At 43.4% G+C, this 22,425-nt stretch overlaps 1 protein-coding gene across 1 annotated transcript in view; it reads right to left on the reverse strand.

Annotated features, from left to right (window-relative positions):
* Positions 1-22,053, reverse strand: part of TM4SF4 (transmembrane 4 L six family member 4) — a 124,144-nt gene extending 102,091 nt beyond the window's left edge. The window contains exons 1-5 of the mRNA XM_084768517.1: positions 21,371-22,053; positions 20,580-20,669; positions 13,012-13,148; positions 7,347-7,536; positions 2,955-3,592 (exon numbers count right to left, since the gene is read on the reverse strand). Coding sequence (XP_084624643.1) covers positions 3,575-3,592; positions 7,347-7,536; positions 13,012-13,148; positions 20,580-20,669; positions 21,371-21,544 — 609 coding nt within the window. The 5' untranslated portion in view covers positions 21,545-22,053 and the 3' untranslated portion in view covers positions 2,955-3,574. The remainder of the gene's footprint in view (positions 1-2,954; positions 3,593-7,346; positions 7,537-13,011; positions 13,149-20,579; positions 20,670-21,370) is intronic.
* Between the last annotated feature and the right edge of the window lie 372 nt (positions 22,054-22,425).

The following is a 22,425-nucleotide window of genomic DNA, read 5'->3' on the forward strand; positions in this document are numbered from 1 at the left end:
CCTGTGCAACTGGGTAGGTGTTCCTGGGTACTATATAATGCATAGTAGACAAGCAATAACATCCCACATCAAAGCAGGGCACTGCGGAATTCAGAGTTAGAAAACAAAAGAGGCTCTAGAGAACACAATTTTTTGAATATATATTTTGAATATGAATATTCTCACTGAGAATATAGGGGAATGGGAATATAGGAGGCTCTGGGCCCCTCCCTGCTCATGAAGTATTTCTATCAATTATATTATATTGGTCTCTCAAGCACATATTTGAGGCAGATACTGTCTTTGCCTCTGTGGTCGTTTGAATGAGAAGCCTCAAAACCCACAAGGCTCACATGTTTGACTGCGTGGTCCCCAGTTGATTGAACTGTTTGAGAGGGATTAGGAGGAGTGGTCCTGTTGGAGGACATGTGTCACTGAGGGTTCGCTTTGAGGTCTCAAGAGCCTGCTGCCTGCTGTTGCCAGGCTCCCCACCATGGTGGTTGTGGTTCTCCTTCTTGCTGGGGGGCAGATTGCCACCCTCCCACCAAGATGGGGGCAGAGCAGAAGACGAGATGCAGGGCTTGGAAGGATGGCCATAGCACGATAGAGATCAAACACTCTGGCAAACACTTCAGGAGCTACTTCACCTTTAATCAGGGAGAACAAAGGCTATATAGCCCCTGGGGAGTGGGTGGGGGATTCCCAGGATGGGCGTTCATAACTGGTTGGTACCAGACACTTTAAGGATGCTTGTTTTGCATTTGGCAGTACACTACTATCATATGAATGGGAACACAGTACCTAATTATCCTATAGATGCAGGGAGGGGAGAGCTAGCAGGGAGCTGTGTCAAGGGCCATATATCAAATGTGGGTAGGGGCATCTATGATTAAAGACCCCCTACAGATGGAGTCAGGCAGAGAGTCGGAGGCCCTGCTCAGTGAGACAGTCCTATACGTAATGCTGAGCTCAGGATGGCTGTCTGGACTGGGAGGACCGTAACCTCAAACAGCAGGGTCCTTCCAATGCTGTGAATAGGCTCTAACCCTCTGCAAGTGGGAGCTCCAAATTAAACATCTTCTAAAGTTGCCTTGGTCATAGGTTTCTGTCAGAGCAACAGAAGAGTAAGCTAAGATAATCTCCACTTGAGTGTTAAACAGAGAGGACTCAGGCACTCAAGTAAGCAACACACAGTCGGCTACTATGAGAAAAGAAGTTTCTGGAGAAACACACACACAGACACACAGACAGACACACAGACACACAAATAACCAGAGGGAGAAGGTGAAAGGAGGGTGGGAGAAAAGGAGGAAGGAAAGGAGGGAAGGACAGAGGGAGGGAGGGATGGAAGGAGGGACAGAAACATGTACACACAGTTGTGGAGAGGAGTCTCCCTGGGGAGAATTCCTCTCATTGTCTTCTAGCCTGGCCCCCTCTAAGCCCTCTTATCTGTGATAGGCTATTTCCCCTAATCTGTGGAAACAGGATCTGAAGCTTGTCCTTCTGGATAAGAACTGGTCAAATACTTGTTTCACCTCTTCGTGTGTAAAATGGTGAGACAAGATGTGATGATAGCCATATAAATCCACTTCTCTTCTAAAGCAGGGAATCAGTAAAAGCCCCAATAATTGGTCCTTTGATGCCCATTCTCATTTTCCCATCAAAGGACTCAAGTGGTGAATTATTTCTAATGGACAGGCGCTGTCCTAAGCATGGCGGTCAGGCCTCGGTGATGCACATGTGCTTCTAGCAGGCGGAGCTCCTGGGAGTGTTATTTCGGTCTGGTTGACAGGCTGACATGTAAGACAATGGTGGCCCAACGTGCTTGGCCCCAGCATCTCCTGAATGCTCAGTTGGAGAAGGTTAGTTAGGGCCTTGGAGCATGTAATTGTAGAGTATTTACTGGGTAAATTTGATAGTTAGCCATGTATCAGAACCAATGGTCTGAACTGAATTGAAATGCATGGTGTGTGTGTGTGTGTGTGTGTGTGTGTGTGTGTGTGTGTGTGTGTGTTGTGTGAAACTCTCCCAGAAGATCCTAACCGCCCATCTTTCTGCCCGAATTGGCCATATCCCATCCCTGCCGCCAACTAAATTTCAGGTGTCAGATATGATCAATTACCTCCAGAGTTTATTGCAATACTACAATAAAGGCAAAAATCATCTCATGTGGCACTTTGCTTCTGCAGTGCCGCGCCTTTTGGGTGGCCAGCACACAATAGCTGGTGAGTGTGAGAACCAGCTTTTGAGCGTGCCTGACCCGCACAGTGCAGTTTACCTGATTGGTGCCTACAGAAGTGAGAGTGGGTGGTATTTCCCTCTGGGTTCCTCTGTATTGTCCACAAGTCACATCGACCACACTGAAAGCCATTGTTTCACTCTTGGGGACTTCAAAGTAGCCCAAAGGAATGTATTTCAACTCTCCTTTTACAGATATGGAAGCTGAGATTTACAGATTCACTTTCGGGGCCCCTTTAAGGTGGTGTGTTGTAGAAGTGAAATTTGAAGTCAAATGAATTTGATTTCACATTATTGTCTGACCAATAAAACCAAAGCCACGCATTATCACAGCCTGGGGAATTACCGTGAACTCTTAAGTTAATCTTACCAAATAGGCTGAAAAATTATTATCCAAATGAGCTTCTTACACTTTTTTTTTCTTTTAGAGACAGGCTTTCTGTGTGTAGCCCTATTTGTAATGCCCACACTGAGAAGGGAGTTGTGGGAAGAACATGATTTCTATAGCGGCTTGGATTACAGAGGCAGTCTAAAAAAACCAGCCAACCAAACAGCAAAAACAACACCCAAAATCCAACCAACGAACCAACAACCTAACCGAACAAGCCCCTCCACCCCCCCACCAAAAAAAAAAAAAAGAAAAAAAAGAAAAAAAAAAAGAAAAAAAGAATGCATTTATAAAAAGAAAAAATGGCAAGCAGGTATGATTCATTCTTTTCTTCCTCCCTAACACACACATGCACGCGCGCGCGCGCGCACACACACACACACACACACACACACACACACACACACATTTATTATTTTAATTCTGAATGAATTTTATTTAATATACATGTGGAAACCCCGGCAAATTATGACAGGCTCATAAAACTAGTTACAAGTAGCCCAGACAAGTTAGCCACATCAGGCTTCACATAAAAATTATATATGATGTAGCAATCATCCCTTACTTATGCACCCTGAAAAACTGGTTTTCATTTTAATGTTTTATCCCTTTAAGTTATGCAAAGATTGCTAAAATATGAACATCTTATATACAAAGAAGCAATGTAGTAAGACAAATAACTTCACCTATAGTAGCTTTTATAATGGGAAATCATGAAAAATATGCTTTGAACTTATTCAGGAAAAGGGGAGCTAATTTGTAAAGTTTTTTTTTTTTAAACAAAAACAAACCCATCAAATTTCTAGGGTGAGCAAAGTTGTTTGGAGAGACAAAAGGAGGCCCCATGCCTCTCAAGTTCTCTCAGAGAAGGAACAGACAGGAATTAGCAACCCATGTGGGCAAGGCTGAGTCTGGAGCATGTCTTCCCACGCGCTGTGCTGTAGACCAGGGGCAGGTCGTCATAACCTATTAGACTGGTCCATCACCCTAGAGGGTAGGAAAAGAAAATGAGTTAAGATTTAGTTTTTCTCCTTCAGTTTGCTCCCTGCTCTAGCCCTCCCCTCCCCTTTCTTTTGCCTTCTCTTGTCCACTAGAGGGTTACCTACCAAGTGTTTTCTACACTTAGCTGACCTGATTTCAGACTGTAAGTCTGTGGCTTACTTGTTTTCAGTTACAGGCATGGAAAGCCAGTTTCTCTTTTCTTTTGCCATCATTTATTATCAAACACAATTTTGGTGAAAAGGGCACTTTGTTGAAAGCCACAATGAATATACAGAGGCGTGAGGACTTGAATCCAGAACGCATGGAGCCTATGCTGCCTTCCTGAGTTTGAAATGGTGAGTGACCAATTATAAGCACCATTTGATGAGTCTCATGAGTGCAAAAATCAATGTGTAGCTATTACCCTGTAGCAGACAGAGAGCTGGTAATCTTAGGAGTGGAGCTAATGCATCCATTGTATAGAGACAGGGTCCCAGCCACTAGTTGGCCACCCACCCACTTCTCACAGCTTTGCTTTTAAGGAACCCTCCTATATATCATTTTTTAGAGGACACCAGGCTCTGGAGGCTCTCAGATGGAGTGGACCAAAGTTGCCCTGCACACCTTCTGCATGAGAGAGGCAACGGGTAATTAGGATGCTAAGAAGTCAGCCAGGTTGCTTAAGCCACTTGACCAGCAGATGTGGTAGTGGACTCCTTCCACACTATGCTACCGGGGCAGGGATGATTCCCGCAAGAAAAGACTCCTTGTGAGATGTCATTCAGGACCATGCAGGTATGCACCGATAGACACAGCAATGGCGCTGCACAGTCGACAGATCACTTTCTAAGAGTTCAGAATGGGAGGGGAGACAAATAATGACAGCCCATGGACACAGGTGAGAGGGCTCAGTGTGCGTTGTGTGTCCTTTACATTTTCCTGTAGATTTGTTTTCAAAGTAAGAAAGTTGGGAGGAAGGGTGTGAAAGAAGGAAAGAAAAAGGAAATTCTGGTGACTCATCCTCTGTAGTCAGTTTCCCTGTGCCCATATGTGGAAAACCACCATTCTGCCCATTGTCTGTCCACTACCAGTGATTCAGTCCTTATATCTCCAAAATACAGAGTCTTGGCACACTGAGCAGTGAGGAGACTCAAGATTCTGAGTATGCTTTCAAATGGGAAGATCTCCTTAGGTTTAGTGAACGATTACTGTCTGCGTTAAGAAGCAATTCTATTCTTAGTAAATACGGAAAGAAAAAAGTCTACCTCCCAGATAAAATATGACTATCAGTTTAGCTGGCTTGGGAAGTGGTCATTCATTTTGAATGAACTGTGAGATTTGAATGTTCAATATTCTTACAGATTTACTTGTTTTTGTTTTGTGCCTATGGGCATTTTGCCTGTGGAATGTATGTGAGCTACTTCTGTGCTTGGTGCAGGACAGACCAAAGGAAGGTATTAGATCCCTTGATGTTCCACGTGGGTGCTGGGAATCAAATCTGGATCTTCTGGAAGAACAGCCAGTGCTCTTAACCACTGAGCCATCTATCTAGCCTTCAAATGCTCAATATTCTTAATTGCTATCACACACACACAAAGAAATTGTTGGTAACCAGCCTTTCCAGTTATTTAAAGGTTGAAAAAAAAATCAGGTGTGGTGGTGCTGAGGAGCTGGGGGCAAGCAGATCTCTATGAGTTTCAGGCCATCGTGGTCTGCAGCCAAGATGAGCCCTTGTCTCAAAAAACAAAACAAAACAAATAAGCAGCACAAAATATATGAAACTCTCCAGAAAATTGTAATAGTTGGTGCTGTTAGTTACACATGCATTTTATTATTCATGTGGAGAAATTTTATTTACTATGTACGCATTTAAATTTTTTACTTATTATTACTATGTTAAATGTGTGCATATGTGCAACTCTGTGTGTGTGTGGGGGTCTAAGCACAACTTTCAGGAGTCAGCTTTCTCCTTCCATATGTGCTGTGGGAATTGAAATCGGACTTGTATTTAAAAACGTTTTTGTTTATTACATTTTAACCATTTTATTTATTATTAGTTATTTCTTTGTTGCTTGAGGGGACATCAGTGAACAACTATGGGAGTTGGTTGTATCCTTCCTCTACATGGGACCTGTGGATTGAGCTCAGGTTGTCAGGCTTGGCAGCAAGTGCCTTTACCCACTGAGCCATCTTGCCAGCCCAGATTTTCTATATTTTCAAAGCAATATATGACCATTAACTTTTGCAATACTATAGTTTAGAAGGAAGGAAAAAAGAGTTAGTCTTCATTTAAAATAATTCTGACTTAGCACTTTTTATTGGCTTTTTTCTATTCATAGTTATTATTCTTATTTTTGTAATTGTATACTTTTTGTTATTTAGTTTATTAATAATTTATTAATATATTAATAATATAATTTATTATTTAATATGTAAGTTTTACATTCTATTTTCTTTTTTTTAACCAGTGAATCAAAAAGTTTACTGTAAAATTGTGTTTCCAAGTAATAACAGATACACCATTTCACCAATATGACTTTCATCACATGAACTGAACAAGAACAACATCAAGGACCATGCCAAATTGAACTGGAAAATTCCAGTAAGGCCTTAACACTACACAAAGAATTATAGGCAACTAAGGAAAGCTGGAAACAGATGAGTATTCTACAAGGGAGAGTACAACAATTGGCCCTCCAATGTGAAACACACATACATAAAACATTACATGAACTGATATGGCTGTATTTAGGAATATATATTACAATTACATTCTATTTTCAAATGACCTCCCCAACACACTCATGCAGGGAGCTGCTCGTGGAGCCTCATGCGTGCTAGGAAAACACTTTGCCAATGGGCTGGCCTACCAATACCTTCAGCCTGGTGTTTTCAGTGTTATAGTTTTAGGGAGAATATTTTTTTTTTTTACATATGGCAAATAAAAATAATTTTACAAGACTGGGAGGACATATAAGAAGACTTAAAGATTTATACAGTGAGACTCTGGGAGAAACTGGATGAGTAGAAGGGACCAAGAAAGACTTTCCAGGCCCCGTTATGTATGTTTGTGTATGTATCCTCACATCACACGCGCGCACGCGCACACACACACACACACACACACACACACACACACACACACACACACCATTTGGTTATTTGAAATGTGAAAAAAATTACTGTTCTATTCATGTCTTAATCTGTTTATAATAAATGTGTGTAGATATATAATTGATCTAATTTGGTTATGTGTTGGATTAATCAGATTATTTTATTATCTATAGGTTTAAAATATATATTTTGTTATTGATATTTTATGATGCAATTTAGAAAATTATATTGACTACTTTCCTTTTTTCTCTTCTTGTGTCAGAAATTGTTTAGGCTCTACATTGATCCTCTTCATGTGAGGGGGCGCCTGCTCTAGGCTAGATGTAGTGTATTGCTGCAAGAACATGCCCTTCTGGAAAACACTTCCTTAAAGCCCTTCAGTGCACACACACACACACACACACACACACACACACACACACACACACGCACACACATACAGAGCTATGTGTGGGGCTGGGGAGTGTGGTCAAATTACTCAGTAAGTGTGCAATAATATAACCCTGCTGTTCGTACAAGCTTGTGGGGTCCCCAGAGTGGCCAGCTTTTCCCCAGGCAGCCGTACCCGCTACCCCTCATCTCATGGCGATGGCGGCCTGACTTGGCCTCTTTTGCTCTGACAAGAGACAGCGGGATCCTGACTTACCCCACAGCAGCCACAGCACTGGCAGTCTCCACAGAGGGTTCCCAGGAGGCCATTGATCACCTGGATGGCACAGAGAACCATCTGGACCCCTCCGATGACCAGGAGAATGGAGAACAGGGTCAGATTCCAAGGGACCACATCACCGGGCTGATTGCACTTGTCCCACAAGGCTTGATCATTAAGATAATCACTGCAGGTGACAGAGATGCAGGGAAGAAGGAGACATTTGTCAAATGTGTGTGATTCCCTGGACTAGAAGGTTGCCATTACTATTCTCTTGTGCAAGACAAGCTCTATGAGGAAATGCCCTGTAGTAACAGTGAACAATGAACAGAACCCTGGCACACTCCACCAGGTACCTCCTCCTTGCAGGACCTGTTGAGGACCCAGATATGAGTGGTTTATAACCACCTGTAAACTTCAGCTACAGGGCACATGGTGCTTTCTTCTGGCCTCTACAGGTACCTGTGCTCACATGCAGACACCTCTATGATTTGCTCTTAAAAAAAAAAAGGACTAGATTTTAACCAAATTGTAAATATAACTCAAATATATTTTTTTGTTAGCATACAGGAATTCCACACAGGAAACGACTTACACTTTGCATGCACTTTGACTCAAGAGGCACTGTAGTGTTTCCATTTTACTTTATCTTTGGAGATAGAGCTTGCTGTAATCTAAAGGTGAGATCTCTTGAGGAAGGCATAGGAAGTAGGGTGCCCTATAGACAGCAGGTAGAAGTTGTGGGGTCACAGGACTTCCTCTCACGTGTCGACAGCCGCATACTGGCCCTTTCGTCTTCCTTTACTGTCTTCCACTTTCAGGGCCTCAGTGGAAAAGACCCTCTTACTTTTAAGTCTTTCTGATGATCTCTGACTCTTAGGAAATTGTGGGTCCACCATACTGTTTACTATATACATTTTGGGAAGTTCTTCAAAATGAAAGAAGAAGCCTTGGGGCTTAGTAGAACAGAGGAAGTTAAGAGAAGAAACTACTTTGCTTTTTTTTTTTTTTTTAAACAACAACAACAAAAGAGTCTTGTATAACTGGGGACAGAACCCAGGGCCTAGTGAATGCTCGGCACTATTCTGTCATTGAGCTACACCCCAGCCCTGTTTTGTGCTTCACTTAGGAATGGGACATTGCTCATGCTGCCAACTTTGATAAGTGCAGAGGCTGCTGTGCAGCCTTATACTACTCTGTAAGCTGGATTTGAATAACATTATTGGGCACCCTGTGGGAATACTGTTAGTCTTACATGGGAAAATAAGAACAAGGCATTTATATCAGTGCATAGCATACAGCAAGTGAGCAATAAATATTAATTAATGTTGTCATTATTTCACTTAGTCTATAGAAAGAGCAGTGGTGTTCTTGTAAATTCAGATGGAACAGGCCTTAGATCTAGACATCCTGCTTACTAGGTAAATTATTCATCACATAAGTTAGTTCCTGTTCCTTGTCATCATCAGTTCTGCTGTCTGTGGCATAGAATTCAGAGATAATACACCTCCTCCATTGTATTTCTTTTATTTAAAACGTTTCTCTAGTTGTTCCTTTCCTTAAACTTTTGTTAGTTTGTTTTTTGTTGTTTTTTGTTTTTGTTTTGTTTCTAGGCAGGGTGTCTCTGTCTGTCCTGGCTACCCTGGAACTGGCTACATAGACCAAGCTGGCCCCAAGCTCTCAGAGATCCTTCTGCCTCTGCCTTTTGAGTGCTGAGATTAAAGATATGCGCCATCACACCCGGCCTCATCCTGTGAGTTTAATGAATAATCATACTTCTATAACTACTCAAATGAGGCTTTCGGTAATGGTAAAAGAACTTGATTAGGAATTTGGCAGAAGTAAACCAAATCCACGCTTTTCCACTTATTAGCCTCAACTTCATAACCTCCAAAATAGGTGTGTTTGTTCTGTCGGAGAATACTTACTGAAGGTTGCCTCTATGCAAGCATTGCACGTCAGGGAACATCTCCTTGTGACAGGAAAGATGGGGACCTTCAGTGCCAATGACCTGCTCAGATACTGCTGTTCATGCACTGAATACTCCCTGTGCTGGGGATGGGAACATGTAGCAAGGACATACACTCTTCCTTTAGGGGTGCATCGTCCCAAAGAAGAAGGCAAGCAAATGGGCAAACAATGACAGCACATGGGTGCAGGGGCTCAGAGAGAGGTAAGCCTGGAATGCAGGAGTGCCATCCCACTCTTACCCTCACTGCATCCCCTCCCTCATCCCTGTCCTAGCACAAAAGGTCCAGGAGGAGCTTCTGAAGAGATGGCATCACACTGGCCACACAAGGGGGACCCCATTCCCTTCCTCAGGTCCTGTTGCCTCACAGGTGTTGCCAGTGTGGGGCCCCAGAGGGACCCTTATTCAAGACGCCTGAGGAAAAATGAGGGCCCAAAAGTCTTGATCTAGGGGCCCAGCTGACTCCACCACAGGCTTCAGAACAGGCCTCAGTCCTCCTTCCTCAGAAATGAGCTCAGCAGTCACTGGAAATACTGCAGAGAATAGGCAGCTAACAAGAGGCAGCCTGACCACTGGGCCAGAGGAAGGTCAGGTTGCTTAAGGTTGGCTTACTGCTAGTTTAATTGCTTAAAGAAGATTTGCTGCTGGCCTGAACATCTCCTGCCTTACGATGAACTCATGACTGCTGACTAGGGTCGTGCACATTTACTCAGCTTGCTCAGGCTTTCTAGTTGGAATGCTCCGATCATGTTAAAGATTGCCTACCCCCCTTGGAATGCTGCCTTGGAATGCGTCTCTAAAAAGAGCGTGTGAGCTCACCTCAGGGTGGTCACCATTGTGTCTAAGTGGTGACTCCAGCATGCTGGATTTCTGCAGAATAAACACCCTTTGTTGCTTGTACACTATTTGAACCTGGGGTCTTTTTGTCAGCACGTTCAGTACCCTAACACCAGGTCCATGCTCCGTGGTCCAGGGCCCTCTCATCCAGAGGTAATGCAGCATTGAGACTGTACCTGCTCCCTGGATCTCTGAGACTCTGAACCTGAGAGCATGAGGGGAGACAAAGGCCTGGGCATGTGGTGAGAGTCAGGTGGCCCCACAAGCCACCAAGGCCTGCTGCTCTGTCTCAGTGGAAGCTCAGGAAGTGTAGAGGTACTTTATGAATATCATGCTATTTGAGTCTCACTGGAGCCTGTGGGGTAGACCTGGTTGTCACTTCAGTTTTACAGAGGAAGACACGGGAGATAAGTGACAGTAATCTTGGTTACAGTGCAATAGACGTAATTGAGAGTCCAGGCTGAATAGTTAATTGCAGTTGGTTCTGGGTCCAGCCATCCTGTGGAAGTATGTGCCTGGTACCCAGCTCTTACCTTCTGCAAAAGAGGAGCAGTAAAATGTGTGTTGTGTGGATCCCTTTCCCTGTACAGTTAACACTTGCCCAATGTGCTTCCTCCTTCACCCTTCTCAGTGGCTATGGGTCAAGGCTGTGGGGTGGTCCACAGTCCCATAAAGGAAGAGCTGAGTTAGAGGAAGTTCTACCCAAAGGAAAGAAAGCAGAAATGTCTCCTAATGGTTCATTTTCCCCTAGGATGTTTCTCTGATACGGATCTGTGGCAAATAAAATTTACTTGTTGCTTCTTTAATATCATCAGTAAATGTTTCCATGAAAAACAGTGCTACCTTGCTCAGTATTGAGAGACCATGGATTTTATAGTCCAAGCTGGAGTCTCAGAGGCCACCTTGGTAACATTTGCCTTTTCTCCTCACTTCTGATCCTAGGTAATTTCTTCTTGTACAGTGAACAGAGACGGGAGAATTCTGAGTTCCTGTTCCTTCCAGCAATGGTGATACTGGGCTGTTTTCACTATGAAACTATCACCTGACACTGTTGATGAATGAGGGGTCTGTCGCTGTGAAGAACAGATGGAGTGACACAAGATGAGAACGTGCACCGGAAGCAGCTGCAAGGGGGGAAGGGTGAGAACAGGCCTCACTCGAAGCACAAATACATAGTACTGTGAAACACGCTTCCCTGCTTCTACCATAGTCAACATTTCTGGTGTTATCTACAGGGGCAATGGTCACTCTCCTGACCTGGGTCATTGATCTCATTCTGTCCCAAGCAGGACAGCAGGACATGTGTTTACCTATTCTAGGGGAGGCCGAGAGGTCTTCCCAGTCCGAACCACTGGGGTGTTGTATTGCTTTGGGGTGGCACTTTGCCCCTATTGTGTTTCCCTTTCTCTAGCCTTTGTTTTTGACACAGCCCTTAGGTTAATTGACATTAAGTTCATGGAGGGCAATGTTCTTCACACAGCAGAACACAAGTGAAAGCTATGGCAATACTGCAGGGGGGCTGCTGGTGGAAGCAACAGCAGAAGGGCCCTTCAGGAAGGCATAATCCACTGCTTTCCTGACTCATCCTGACCTGTCCTAGGGGAGAGATGGAGCTTTTGACAAAACACCTCATGAGAAGGCTCAGCCTGCTGGTGTTTGAATTCTATGTTCCTCAAGCCAACCTCATGCTGATGGAATCTCAACAGTTTGCTGCAATATATGAGGGCTTTCCACAGTAAGAGAAACAATTTGGAGTCACTACATGCAATGTGAAGATGACAGAGATCTTTGCTTGTTTAGTTATGAGAATAAGGGCGGGGCACTTAACACCAGCGGACACATCAAATCCATCAGACCAGAGCCAGTGCCTCCCACCTCTCCAGCCTGAAGATAGTTCTTGAAGTTCCTAAGGATTTCATTGTAAATGAACAAACTAGAGCTAATACAGCCATCCCTCTGCATGTTCAGGCTCCGCTTTTGTAAATTTGGTGATAAATAGCTGATAAAATTCCATCTGTAATGAACATGCCATTGTCTCTAAGCAAAAGAGTGCATTGGTTGTTTGCATTGCATTTACATTGCATCAAGTATTAGAAACAATATGAAAATACTGTGCGAGTCTGTGCAAGGCACTGGCATATCAATAGCTACAGATGTTCTGAAGCATCCATAGGTGATGAAGGGCAACTGTTTATTGGTATACTATGGGGTTTTGTTTTGCTTTCTTTCTAATGGACCCAATCTCTAAGTGCTAGATGATCCAACAGCCACACTTTCTGAGTCCCAAGTATATTCAGTCGGTGTGTAAAATAGAGGGTCTGAGATATTGAACAAATGAGAAATTGTTCAAGCTTCACAAAGGATAGAGTGTAGTTATCAAACAGAACATCTACCACAGTGGAAATGTTCTATGTTTTTGCCATTCAGCACAGTAGCTCCAAGCCACAAAGAACTGGCGCATACTTGAAATATGTCTAGAATTGTGGAATTAGATTCAGTATTGTAGAATTCATCCATTCTGCTAGGACTGTCACTATGGTACCCTATGTGGTGGGCAGATCCTGTTTATCCTTTGGAAGTTCTGCCTTTTGGTCCTAGCTACACTCCCTAAGGACAAAAGTATAAATACAACTTGCTAATGTTTGGAGGTGAGTTGTGACACAACAAATTTCCTCTCTACAGCCAAGGCATCCTTGTCCAGTTATTCCTCTCATGACTATGAAAAGAACAATCAGAAATGAAAGCCACACAACTTCTCCTAACCACACAGCCATCTTTGCCTTGAGGGGGCAGCATGTTGAGAGTACTCAAAGAGGAGCACATGACGTCATGATCACTATGACAGCCGAGCCTTACCCGTCATGGAAGGGGTATCCCCAGGTGTTATTGGTCATGAGGCATTTAGGACCCTTGTTGATGGAGACCGCCGAGACGATAAATGAGTATCCAGCACCCAAGAATCCAATCACAGCAAACAGTGTGGAGGTGAACATCTGGAGGGGAAGGGAAACAACAAAGGTCTTAGGCCATGCATGGATAATTTATGTACAGTTACACCATTCAGCATACCTGCCTGCCCTGATGCTAAACACGATGGCCGTAGGGTGGGAGCCATTTGGTATTACAGGCGAGACTTAGAGCTCTTTCAGGATGGAGCTTTGTGTCTTATGCCCCTCCCCCCTTTTTTTATTGCACTCTCATTCTTTCATTCATTCATGGTTTGAGGAAAGCAACAGTGTCTCATACACAAAGATGCAGACCTGTAATCCATGCTCTTGGAGGTGGAGGCAGGGGAATCCTAAATTTAAGGTCGTTCTTGACTATATGGCAAAGTTAAACTAGCCTGGCACACATGAGACTCTGTGTAGAAAAAAAAGTGAAAATTATTTTGAGAGGATGTTCACTTATAATTTTCAACTAGACCGTGAGAAGGTAATGACAGAGAGTGACACAGATGAAAACATCCCCACTGATGCAAATGAGACGTCAGGCTAACAAACGCCATCAACAAGAGGATACTGTGCCCTTTTGTCAAAGTGTAACCATTTGAACTTCTACTAGACCACCTCTGCCTATAATGTCTGGATGAGACCTGATAGGCTGTGGTCATGTGGTGGGGGAGGAGGTCCCCTTCTGTCAGCGGTCTAGTGGAGGGGAATAGGGCAGAAGAGGGAGGGAGGGTGGGAATGGGAAGATACAATTGAGGGTATAACTATGGAGATGTAATCTGAATAAATTATAATAAGTTAAAAAATAAAGTAAACTGTATATGGCTTGAAAAGTAAAAAGAGAAAAATATAGAAGGAATTAACTTTAATGATGTATTTGTTTAATTTTACATATTTAACATATTACCATTTGAACATGTAATCAGTATAAAATGCGGCTTTTTGTATAAGTTCTCTGGTGTATAGTTATATTTTGCATAGATTAGGCATGATCCACCTTCTCAGTAGCCTCTTGTGACTATCATGTCCTACAACCTTTATCTGGATCATTTGAAGTTTTGGTAGTAAAAGTTTTAAAATCCACACATCTAGAGTTCACCGACATCATGGCAAGGCTTGCTTTCATGAAGGAAGGCATGCGGCAGTGAGAGGAATGTGCTCGGTCTTAAGTGAGTAGATGTGCTTTATTCCGCTCTACGATGCATCTGGGAAAATGGGGCCTTGGGTGACAGAAAGCTGTAAGTGCTATGTCCTGTTTTTGAGTTCCAGTTTGAAATACCCCATCATAAAATAAATCAAACAAACACTCTAATTTTCATAATTGGACAGACTAGGTGAGTCACATAAAAGAAGGTGTACTTTACATTAATGCTGCTTTAATTTGTATCACATAAAAGTGTTTTTAAAAGTTGTTAAGTTCACTAATGAGGCATATGGCATTTAAACTTTATTCTTACTGCCCTGAAACAGGATCTCACCATGTAGACCAAACTGCTCTAGAACTCACAAAGATCTACCAGCACCTGCCTCTCTGAAGTGCTGGATTAAAAGCCCGTGCCACCAAGCCCCAGGCAGATATACCTGTCCTAAAACCAACCAAATGTTATATCCCATTTATCACAGGCTTTATGCTAAAACTTATTTTATTAAAATGGAATTCACCGAGATAAAATTAAATACGTTAGGGTAGCCACTCTCCAATTGGTAATCTCTAAAGTGAATGGGCAAAGGGTTTGGGACAGCCTCCGAGGTGATGCTTCTTGAGAGCAGCTCTGCCTCCAGACTTTGGAGTCCAGGATGGACCATTCATCCTAGCTTTTGTAACTTGCTTTAGCTCTCTGGAAGGAATAAACAGGAAAGAGGAGCACTAACGTACAGGTGTGAGTTACCGGTAGCAGGAACCCGGTCTGAATCCTGGCTCCTCTCATTTGACCTTGAGAAGTTAATCATTCTTTCTCACTTCCTCTTCTGTATAACAGGGTTCAATAATAATAATTAACGAGTAAGAGGACCTGTTCAGTCATGACTTGTGACCCCTCTAGAAGAACCAGACGTTTCTCAGGGTGAGTGTGAGCTACTAAAGGATGCCCAGCATGCCATTCACTGATAAGACACAGGGGTCTTTTGTGCTTATTCTTAGGAAACTTCTGTGATACTATAATACACTCCACACATTAGTTATTAGTACATAACAATTGGTTATTATTATGCTATAATATTTTCATTGTACTACCCACACTTCACTTTCTACAAATACAAAATGCAAAAATCTAGAGAGAAAAACAAAAGCAAACAGATTTCTTCTCAGATGGTTGTTCTAGAAACACTCTATGCTCTACCACTGAACGATACCCCCACAAACACATTCTGTTCATACTGTTATACATGCATGAACACATTGTATGGTATAAATGCCTTCCTTGAAAGAGACAAGAAAGTCCTGTAATCAGAGGCCCTCTAAGTCACCCCCTGCCAGCTTAATGGTCTCCTTATCAGGGTCCGGTGACAATTGATCCAAGGTCTGTCATGGCTCAGAGTGTCTTTGTGTGAATATAGACGTATATATGCACATATGTATGCATACAAATGCATATGTATAGACATATATCCAAATATGCATGGCCAGAACACGTGGAATGGACATTGGAGCTGGAAGGGGAGGAGAGGCGCATGGCCTAGGGATGCAGTATTTACAGTGTTGGGCAATGGCAGTCTGTTAGAGAAAGACCTCTGGCGGGCACAGCCCTTCCTACTTGATGAATATTCTAAGAGACCTATAGGGGCTACCTGAAGTCAGTTCTCCTGTTCTCGCTCCTTCCTTCCCTGCTAGCCTTCCCTTCTCCAGGCTAGCCTCCTGAGTGCTGGGATTGCAGGATACAGCAAGCCAAACCGTTTTCTTTCTTCTCTTAAAACAGCAGTATAGTGTATGTTCTGCCTTAGCTCTGCTTGAGAAAGCTATGTGGGCTACAATCAGGAACTTAGTGTACAGATTGGGTTTCTTCATTTTTTAAAAAATTTAATTTTTTTCTTTTAATTTTTGAGACAGGGTTTCTCTGTGTAGCCTTGGCTGTCCTAGACTCACTTTGTAGACCAGGCTGGCCTTGAACTCTGCCTCCCCAGTGCTGGGATTAAAGGCATATGCCACCACGCCCGCCTGGCAGGTTTCCTCACTTATAAAATGGGAACTTTATTGTGACTCAAAGGGCTTTTGTGAAGAATAAGCCTGAGAAAGTATGGAAACCCCCTGACCTTCCTCTTGGTATTCCTTACTGTATTCACCTAGCAAATATTTAGCCATGCTTTGTATGTCCTTGACACCGGAATACACATCTGAAACTTCTCTTCTTTCTCCTTCAAATAATGCTGCAACCCCTTTCTTTAATTCTGGTAATGTCTTCCCCAAAAGTAAACAACTGTCATCGCCATAACCCATTTTACAGTAAGGCATTTTGCTTTTCTGTTTTTTTTCAAATTTTTGGTATGCTGGGGATTAAACCTAGTGGTTTATATATGGTAGATATTCCTAGCCAAAAAAAGGAAAAAAAAGAAAGAAAGAAAAACAATGATTCTTAGAGTAGAGAGCAGTGAAGAAATGTAGATCCGAACTTTAGCTTCTTAGTTCCTGATCATCCTTTAAAAGCATTGCCTTTCTTAACTTTCTTTCCACCTGGCTGCCTGCCATCCACTGGAAGGACTAGAGAGCTAGTTATCCAGGAGCTGCCTGTAGGGGGCAGTAGTGAGCTGAGCACAAGAAGTGCTGACTGGATCGCACACAGATTGCCTTATGATGAGACCAAGATCTTTCTTCAAAAAGTCAAGCAGATTGCCCTGCCTGGGGTGGGGACGTAGGGATTTATTGACGGATACGGTTAAGAATGGTGAAATATCTGCCTTGCCTGCAGCTATCTCCTTACCAATCTTCTTTCCATCCCATTATTAAAGACACTCAACTTTGAGTAGAGTCCAAGGTTTCTAGATGGTCCTTTACTAACCTGAACAAGCTGATCAAATTAATTAGTTGTCCCACTGGGCTCTGGGGGATCAACGTTTCTCAAAGATTAAAGAGCGTACAGGGGGCAGTGACTGAACAGACAAGTGAGTAAAGTCGTTGCTGAGACTCTTAGGCATGGGAAAAAGAGGCTGTGACCTAAAAACAAACCCAGGACAGGGTTTCAGCAGCCACCCTGAAAGTGACCTGCCTTTATTGATTTCCCAGCTCACTTCAGCCCAGTTTATCAGAAAGAGTTTGAAGTTTTCGGCTGAGCGTTGTGAGTGTTATGTGTGTGTGTGTGTGTGTGTGTGTGTGTGTGTGTGTGTATGTGAGAAAGAGAGAGAGAGAGAGAGAGAGAGAGAGAGAGAGAGAGAGAGAGAGAGAAAGGGAGGAAGGGAGGGAGGGAGAGAGAGGGAGAGAGAGAGGGAGGGAGGGGGAGAGAGAGAGAGAGAGAGAAAGAGAGAGAGAGAGAAAGGAAGGGAGGAACGGAGGAAGGGAGGGAGGGGGAGGGAGAGAGAGAGAGGGAGGGAGGAACAGGGAGAGGGAAGAAGAGAGAGACTATGATTTAAGTGATTTCAAGGTTGTTTACAGCTCACAGGTTCATTTTATTACCATGTCCTGCTGCTTTTACCTTCCAATTCCTGCTTTTATTACTGGATGACAAGAATGGTGCAGGTTCAGTTAACATTTGAAGAATGTTCTAGAAAAACATAACCATGCCAGAAGGGGTGGGGGAGAGACTATTGCTCTGGTTTCTGCTGTGTTTGCTCCCAGATATTTCTTCTGGCAGGGCTTCCCAGGGCCCCACAGACAACTGGGGCAGTATCCATTAGTAAGGAAATGCCTTTAAGCATTTACAAAAAATAATTCAGATTGTTACCACTGTAGTGCTGCTGCAGCACCTCCCCTGTATTTCTGACAAAAATGTCTGCTCACTACTTAACTTGGTGTTCCAGAGCCTCTGAACAGGAGTGCAACTATAAAGGGGTCCTTGAATTATAAACACGGGCTTGGAGGTGGAGAAGGACACTGCAAAGTTCCACAAAGCTGCTTAGCAGTGACAGCACAGGCCATAGCAATAAAGGATAGACCATGGCTGTGCTGTGAGGCCAGGCACACGAGGTTAACTTCCTATTTGAAAAGAAAATGCACAGATGCATTTTGGGCTCTTATCTTTTATTTTATTTATTTATTTATTTATTATTTTTTGGCTCTCATCTTTTAAAGGTGGTATTTGATTAGAAATCAAACTCATGCAAACCAGGAACCCTTGGTGCTGGCTGTTGAGCACGTAGTTGCTGAGGCTTAGAGCCTTGGTTTTCAGTCTGCACAGATGGAAGGTAGGATGAGGCCATTCTTTTTTATTTTGTTTTTTGTTTTTGCTGTTTTTTTGTTTTTGTTTTTCCAGACAGGGTTTCTCTGTGGTACCTTGGTTGTCCTGGAGTTCTCTTTGTAGACCAGGCTGACCTTGAACTCACAGAGATCCACTTGCCTCTGCCTCCCAAGTGCTGGGATTAAAGGCATGCACCACCACTGACTGGCCAACAAGGCCATTCTCAATTCTCTCCAAGGGCAGATCCCAGCTGAAGGCCTCAGGAGCCCTGGCAGATAGTATATATTTACCAGACCAAATATTTCAGAACATTTCCCCTCAGCTGTACTGGCAACAACATGACTTTCTTGTGGTACTTCTCATTTAAATCTAATGAAATTAAAGTTTTGTATAATACTTTGGGCCTGGATTAACTTCTCCCTGTGGTTGTAGAGAAACCTAGAAACAAACAAGCAATCCTGTTTGCCCACCCAACTGCCCGCCTGCCTACCTGTTTTGTACTTGTCAGCCATTATCCATTTCTGCTCAGCATCAGAAGTACAAAGACAGATTTTCAAGATAAGGGTTTTCTCTATTTTTATCCAGATTCCTTAATCGTTATTTTTTTCAACCTGTTATCTCCAACTTTATCTTCCAAAGGTGACAAATTATAAATAGTCTGATGGGAAAATGAGTTCCATAGAACCTCCTTTCCTTTGTGGTCAAGCATATTAAAATATTATCACGTATATATAATATTTGACACTTTTTATATCAAATGAATTCTCGCTGTTTCTTACATTCCTTGTAAATGATGGCTTTAAATGCTGAAATGACAGTTTCTCAGTATGTATGACCACTTTTCAGAAGGCAGATATTCTATGACTTGATGCCATATAAAAAGCTATAGTGTGTAGCACACAGCTTGGTAAGTACCTTCTGTTTAGAATAAATCAACAAATGATGCTGAGAAAGAAAAGTCAAGGTGGTCTGTTTGAGAGTAGGTAGACAGATTTTCAAGAATTTAAAGTGGCTTTAGGAGTCCCTTTGATGGAAACTTGCACCCTGGGAAGTAGGACCAGGAACATCCTTTACTCATCATCAAAGCCCAGAGGCTACCTTCATCATAGTTTGCCTCATCACATACCCAAATCCTTAATTGTTTTACAGCCCACCACTTCATTAATTTGTATCACTGTTTTGAAAGAAAAACCGAAATTGTTAGTAAACACAAACACAGTGTTATTAAACTTAAGCCATCTAATGTCAATGGTGTTCCTAGAGCTTTGTGTTGTTCTTCCTTTGTTAAGAACGTAAGCTTGGAGGTTCAGAAACAGCAAAGATTTATCCCCACCAAAATAAGGATTTCTTTCCTTCCTAAAATGAAAACAACCAGCGGATAGGTGAAAGAAAACATTCTTCGTTGATTGGACACTCGTATCTCCGGACCAGGGTTTAGCCCATATCTAGGGAATTCCGATCCAACTTGCTTATCTTAACAGTTGGTGACTTGCCCAGTTGCAGAAATGGGACCTGGCCCACAGGCCAGCATTCCTTCCTCTCCCCTGGGGGCATGAATGCCTCCCTCGTCTCTACCTCGCCAACTGAAAGATGGATAGCCACATGAAAAAGGAGGGGAAGCTGAAATCCCGAGGCAGACTCTGGATGGCCATGGGAAATGCAGAGCCTCCATAAACAGTGCCCTTCGCTATGACAACAAAGGGAGCTTAGTGAGCGTATTAGGGAGGAGAATACACCATCTTTTATCCTGCCCCAGGTCTCCTTTAATTATGAGGCAAGCCAGAGCCGGAAGGGGGATACGACTTGTTCAAGCCCTCATGGCTTCTTAGTGGCAAAGGGAAATCCGTGGCCCCACCTCTGCCTTCTTTCTGTGGCACCATTCCAGTTGTAAAGCTCTGACATCTCTTTGTACTTGTAAAACATCAATGTATCTATACCTGTAATATGAAGGTTGTGGGTTTTTTAAAAAAAATGTATTTATTCTTACTATTCTGTACTGGTGAGAATTAGAGCTTAATCACGTATCATATGACCCAAGAAGAGTCTTGGCTGGGGCTGGGGCTGGGTCCTTGTTTGGCACACCCAGGCTGCCCAGCACAAGCCGGCAGTGAACCCCCCGGAGATACCGGCGGCTGACCCCATAACAACTCACCGCAAATCGCTTTCCACAGCTCTCGTTGCCGCAGCATCCACAACAGTCGTTGTTCTTCAAGCCCAAGAACACCAGCGCGGGGAAGATCATCTGCCAGCAAGACAAGTGCTCAGAGGGTCTGAGGGGAGCCCATATATATATATATATATTTATGCCAGTGTAGAACTCAGGTCTTAGTGGTTTAAGGGGGGCAGGCAAGACCTAACAGCTGGCATGGCTCATGACTAGGTAGGTGGTTTTGAGTATGGGGGTTCCATTTGTCCTGACTGGCCAACTTCTGGGAAGAGCTGGCATCCCGAGTTTTCATCTAGAGGGTGGGTTAGGGCAAGGTCAAAGGACTTCTTCTACTCAGTGTCATAAAAAGCTGGAGGTTTCCACCAGGATTGGAAACAGGGGAGAAGGCAATAGGGAGTTCCTGGATGAGAGCTAGCTGCAGCTTCTGCGCCCCTTCATTCTAAGTCAGTCCATTTGTACGAAGCACTGCGGTTTTTTTTTTTTTTTTAAGTCTTATTGGCACTATTTTATTGGAGTAAAGCAATTAAGTGGCTATTGGCTTGGGTATCTGGGCTCAAATGTCCTATGGTGATTCCAGCCCAAGCTTGGAGATGAACCATTTAGTAAACTAAGGTTTCCCCATCAGCTAACAGAAAGGGGACGTATATTAAGGCACCACTTTTGACCACATAAAGGTTGTTAGCTTTAGAATGGCATCTCACGCACTAAGGACCTAACGAAAAGGACTGGCGCAGGGGACTTCTCCTTGATGGGAATATAAAGGTTTCTCTACTCACCAAGACTCCACTTCCCAGTATTCCTCCGAAGTACCAGACCTCGTCCGAAAGGTGGCTGTTGTCATCTATCACCTTGCCTCCAGGGAAGAACAAAAGAATATTCGCCAGGAGACCAAACACAGCCAGGGGGATGAGGGTGCCCCCCAGGCACTTGGCGCAGCCCCCAGTGCACATGCTGGGGTGGTTCAGTAAAGCACAGAGACCAAAGGCTCCTCTTCACCACCTGCTGCACGGGTCTCCTCGGGGATTTAGATAGCACGTTCCAGTGGCTGTACCCAGTCCAGTAAGAAATTTGGGATCAACTGTCAGAGCTCTGTGAACTGCGTCCTTGGAGTAGCTTCACTTCTCAACTACAGCAGGTCCTCAGTGGCAATGGGCATTTATATCCCTGACCCTCTGTCTGCCTCTCTCTCTTTTTTTCTGCACCCTCATAAATGAGATTACATTCTGCGCAATCGTTCAATTGTTTTTGCCATAGAGACCAATAACCTCTGTTAATAATCCACCAGCACAGACAAGACATTCAGGCTGTTGCAACTGAAGAGAAGCCTGGGAAAGGCCGTGTTCAGCACTGCCCCTTTAATTTCATAAAGCCTCTGTCCAAATAAAGAAGTATTCCCTAGGCATTGCATACATGGCTCTATAATCCACTAACATCCTGATTAGCGTTATGCCTCCGAAGGACTAAGTGATCTGCCTGGCTCTTCTTTGGTCTTGTTCACGGAAAGCCTGAAACACGGGCTCATCCAGATGGGCTTGTTTTCCTTAATGCAAAAGTGATTCTATGGCCTTATTGAATATGGCTGAATTCAGGCCTGAGGTTTTTAAAGGATAAAATCAGAACAGCTATTTATTTTTTACTGCATGGCTACTGCATTCTTTTTTCTTTACTTGTTTACTCAATTAGGTAATTAAATACCGCGTTCTTCCCAGCATGTCATAGAATTAGCCAAACCAATTTTTCTAATTGGGTTGCTTGGTTACTTCCTACAGGAATAGAAACCTGTGTCTAAGGAGCAGGACGAGTGAACACTAGCAGAAGAAAGATGTGGACA

Source organism: Acomys minous (assembly GCF_964271855.1).
Source record: "Acomys minous genome assembly, chromosome: 19".
Classification (NCBI taxonomy): Eukaryota; Metazoa; Chordata; class Mammalia; order Rodentia; family Muridae; genus Acomys; species Acomys minous.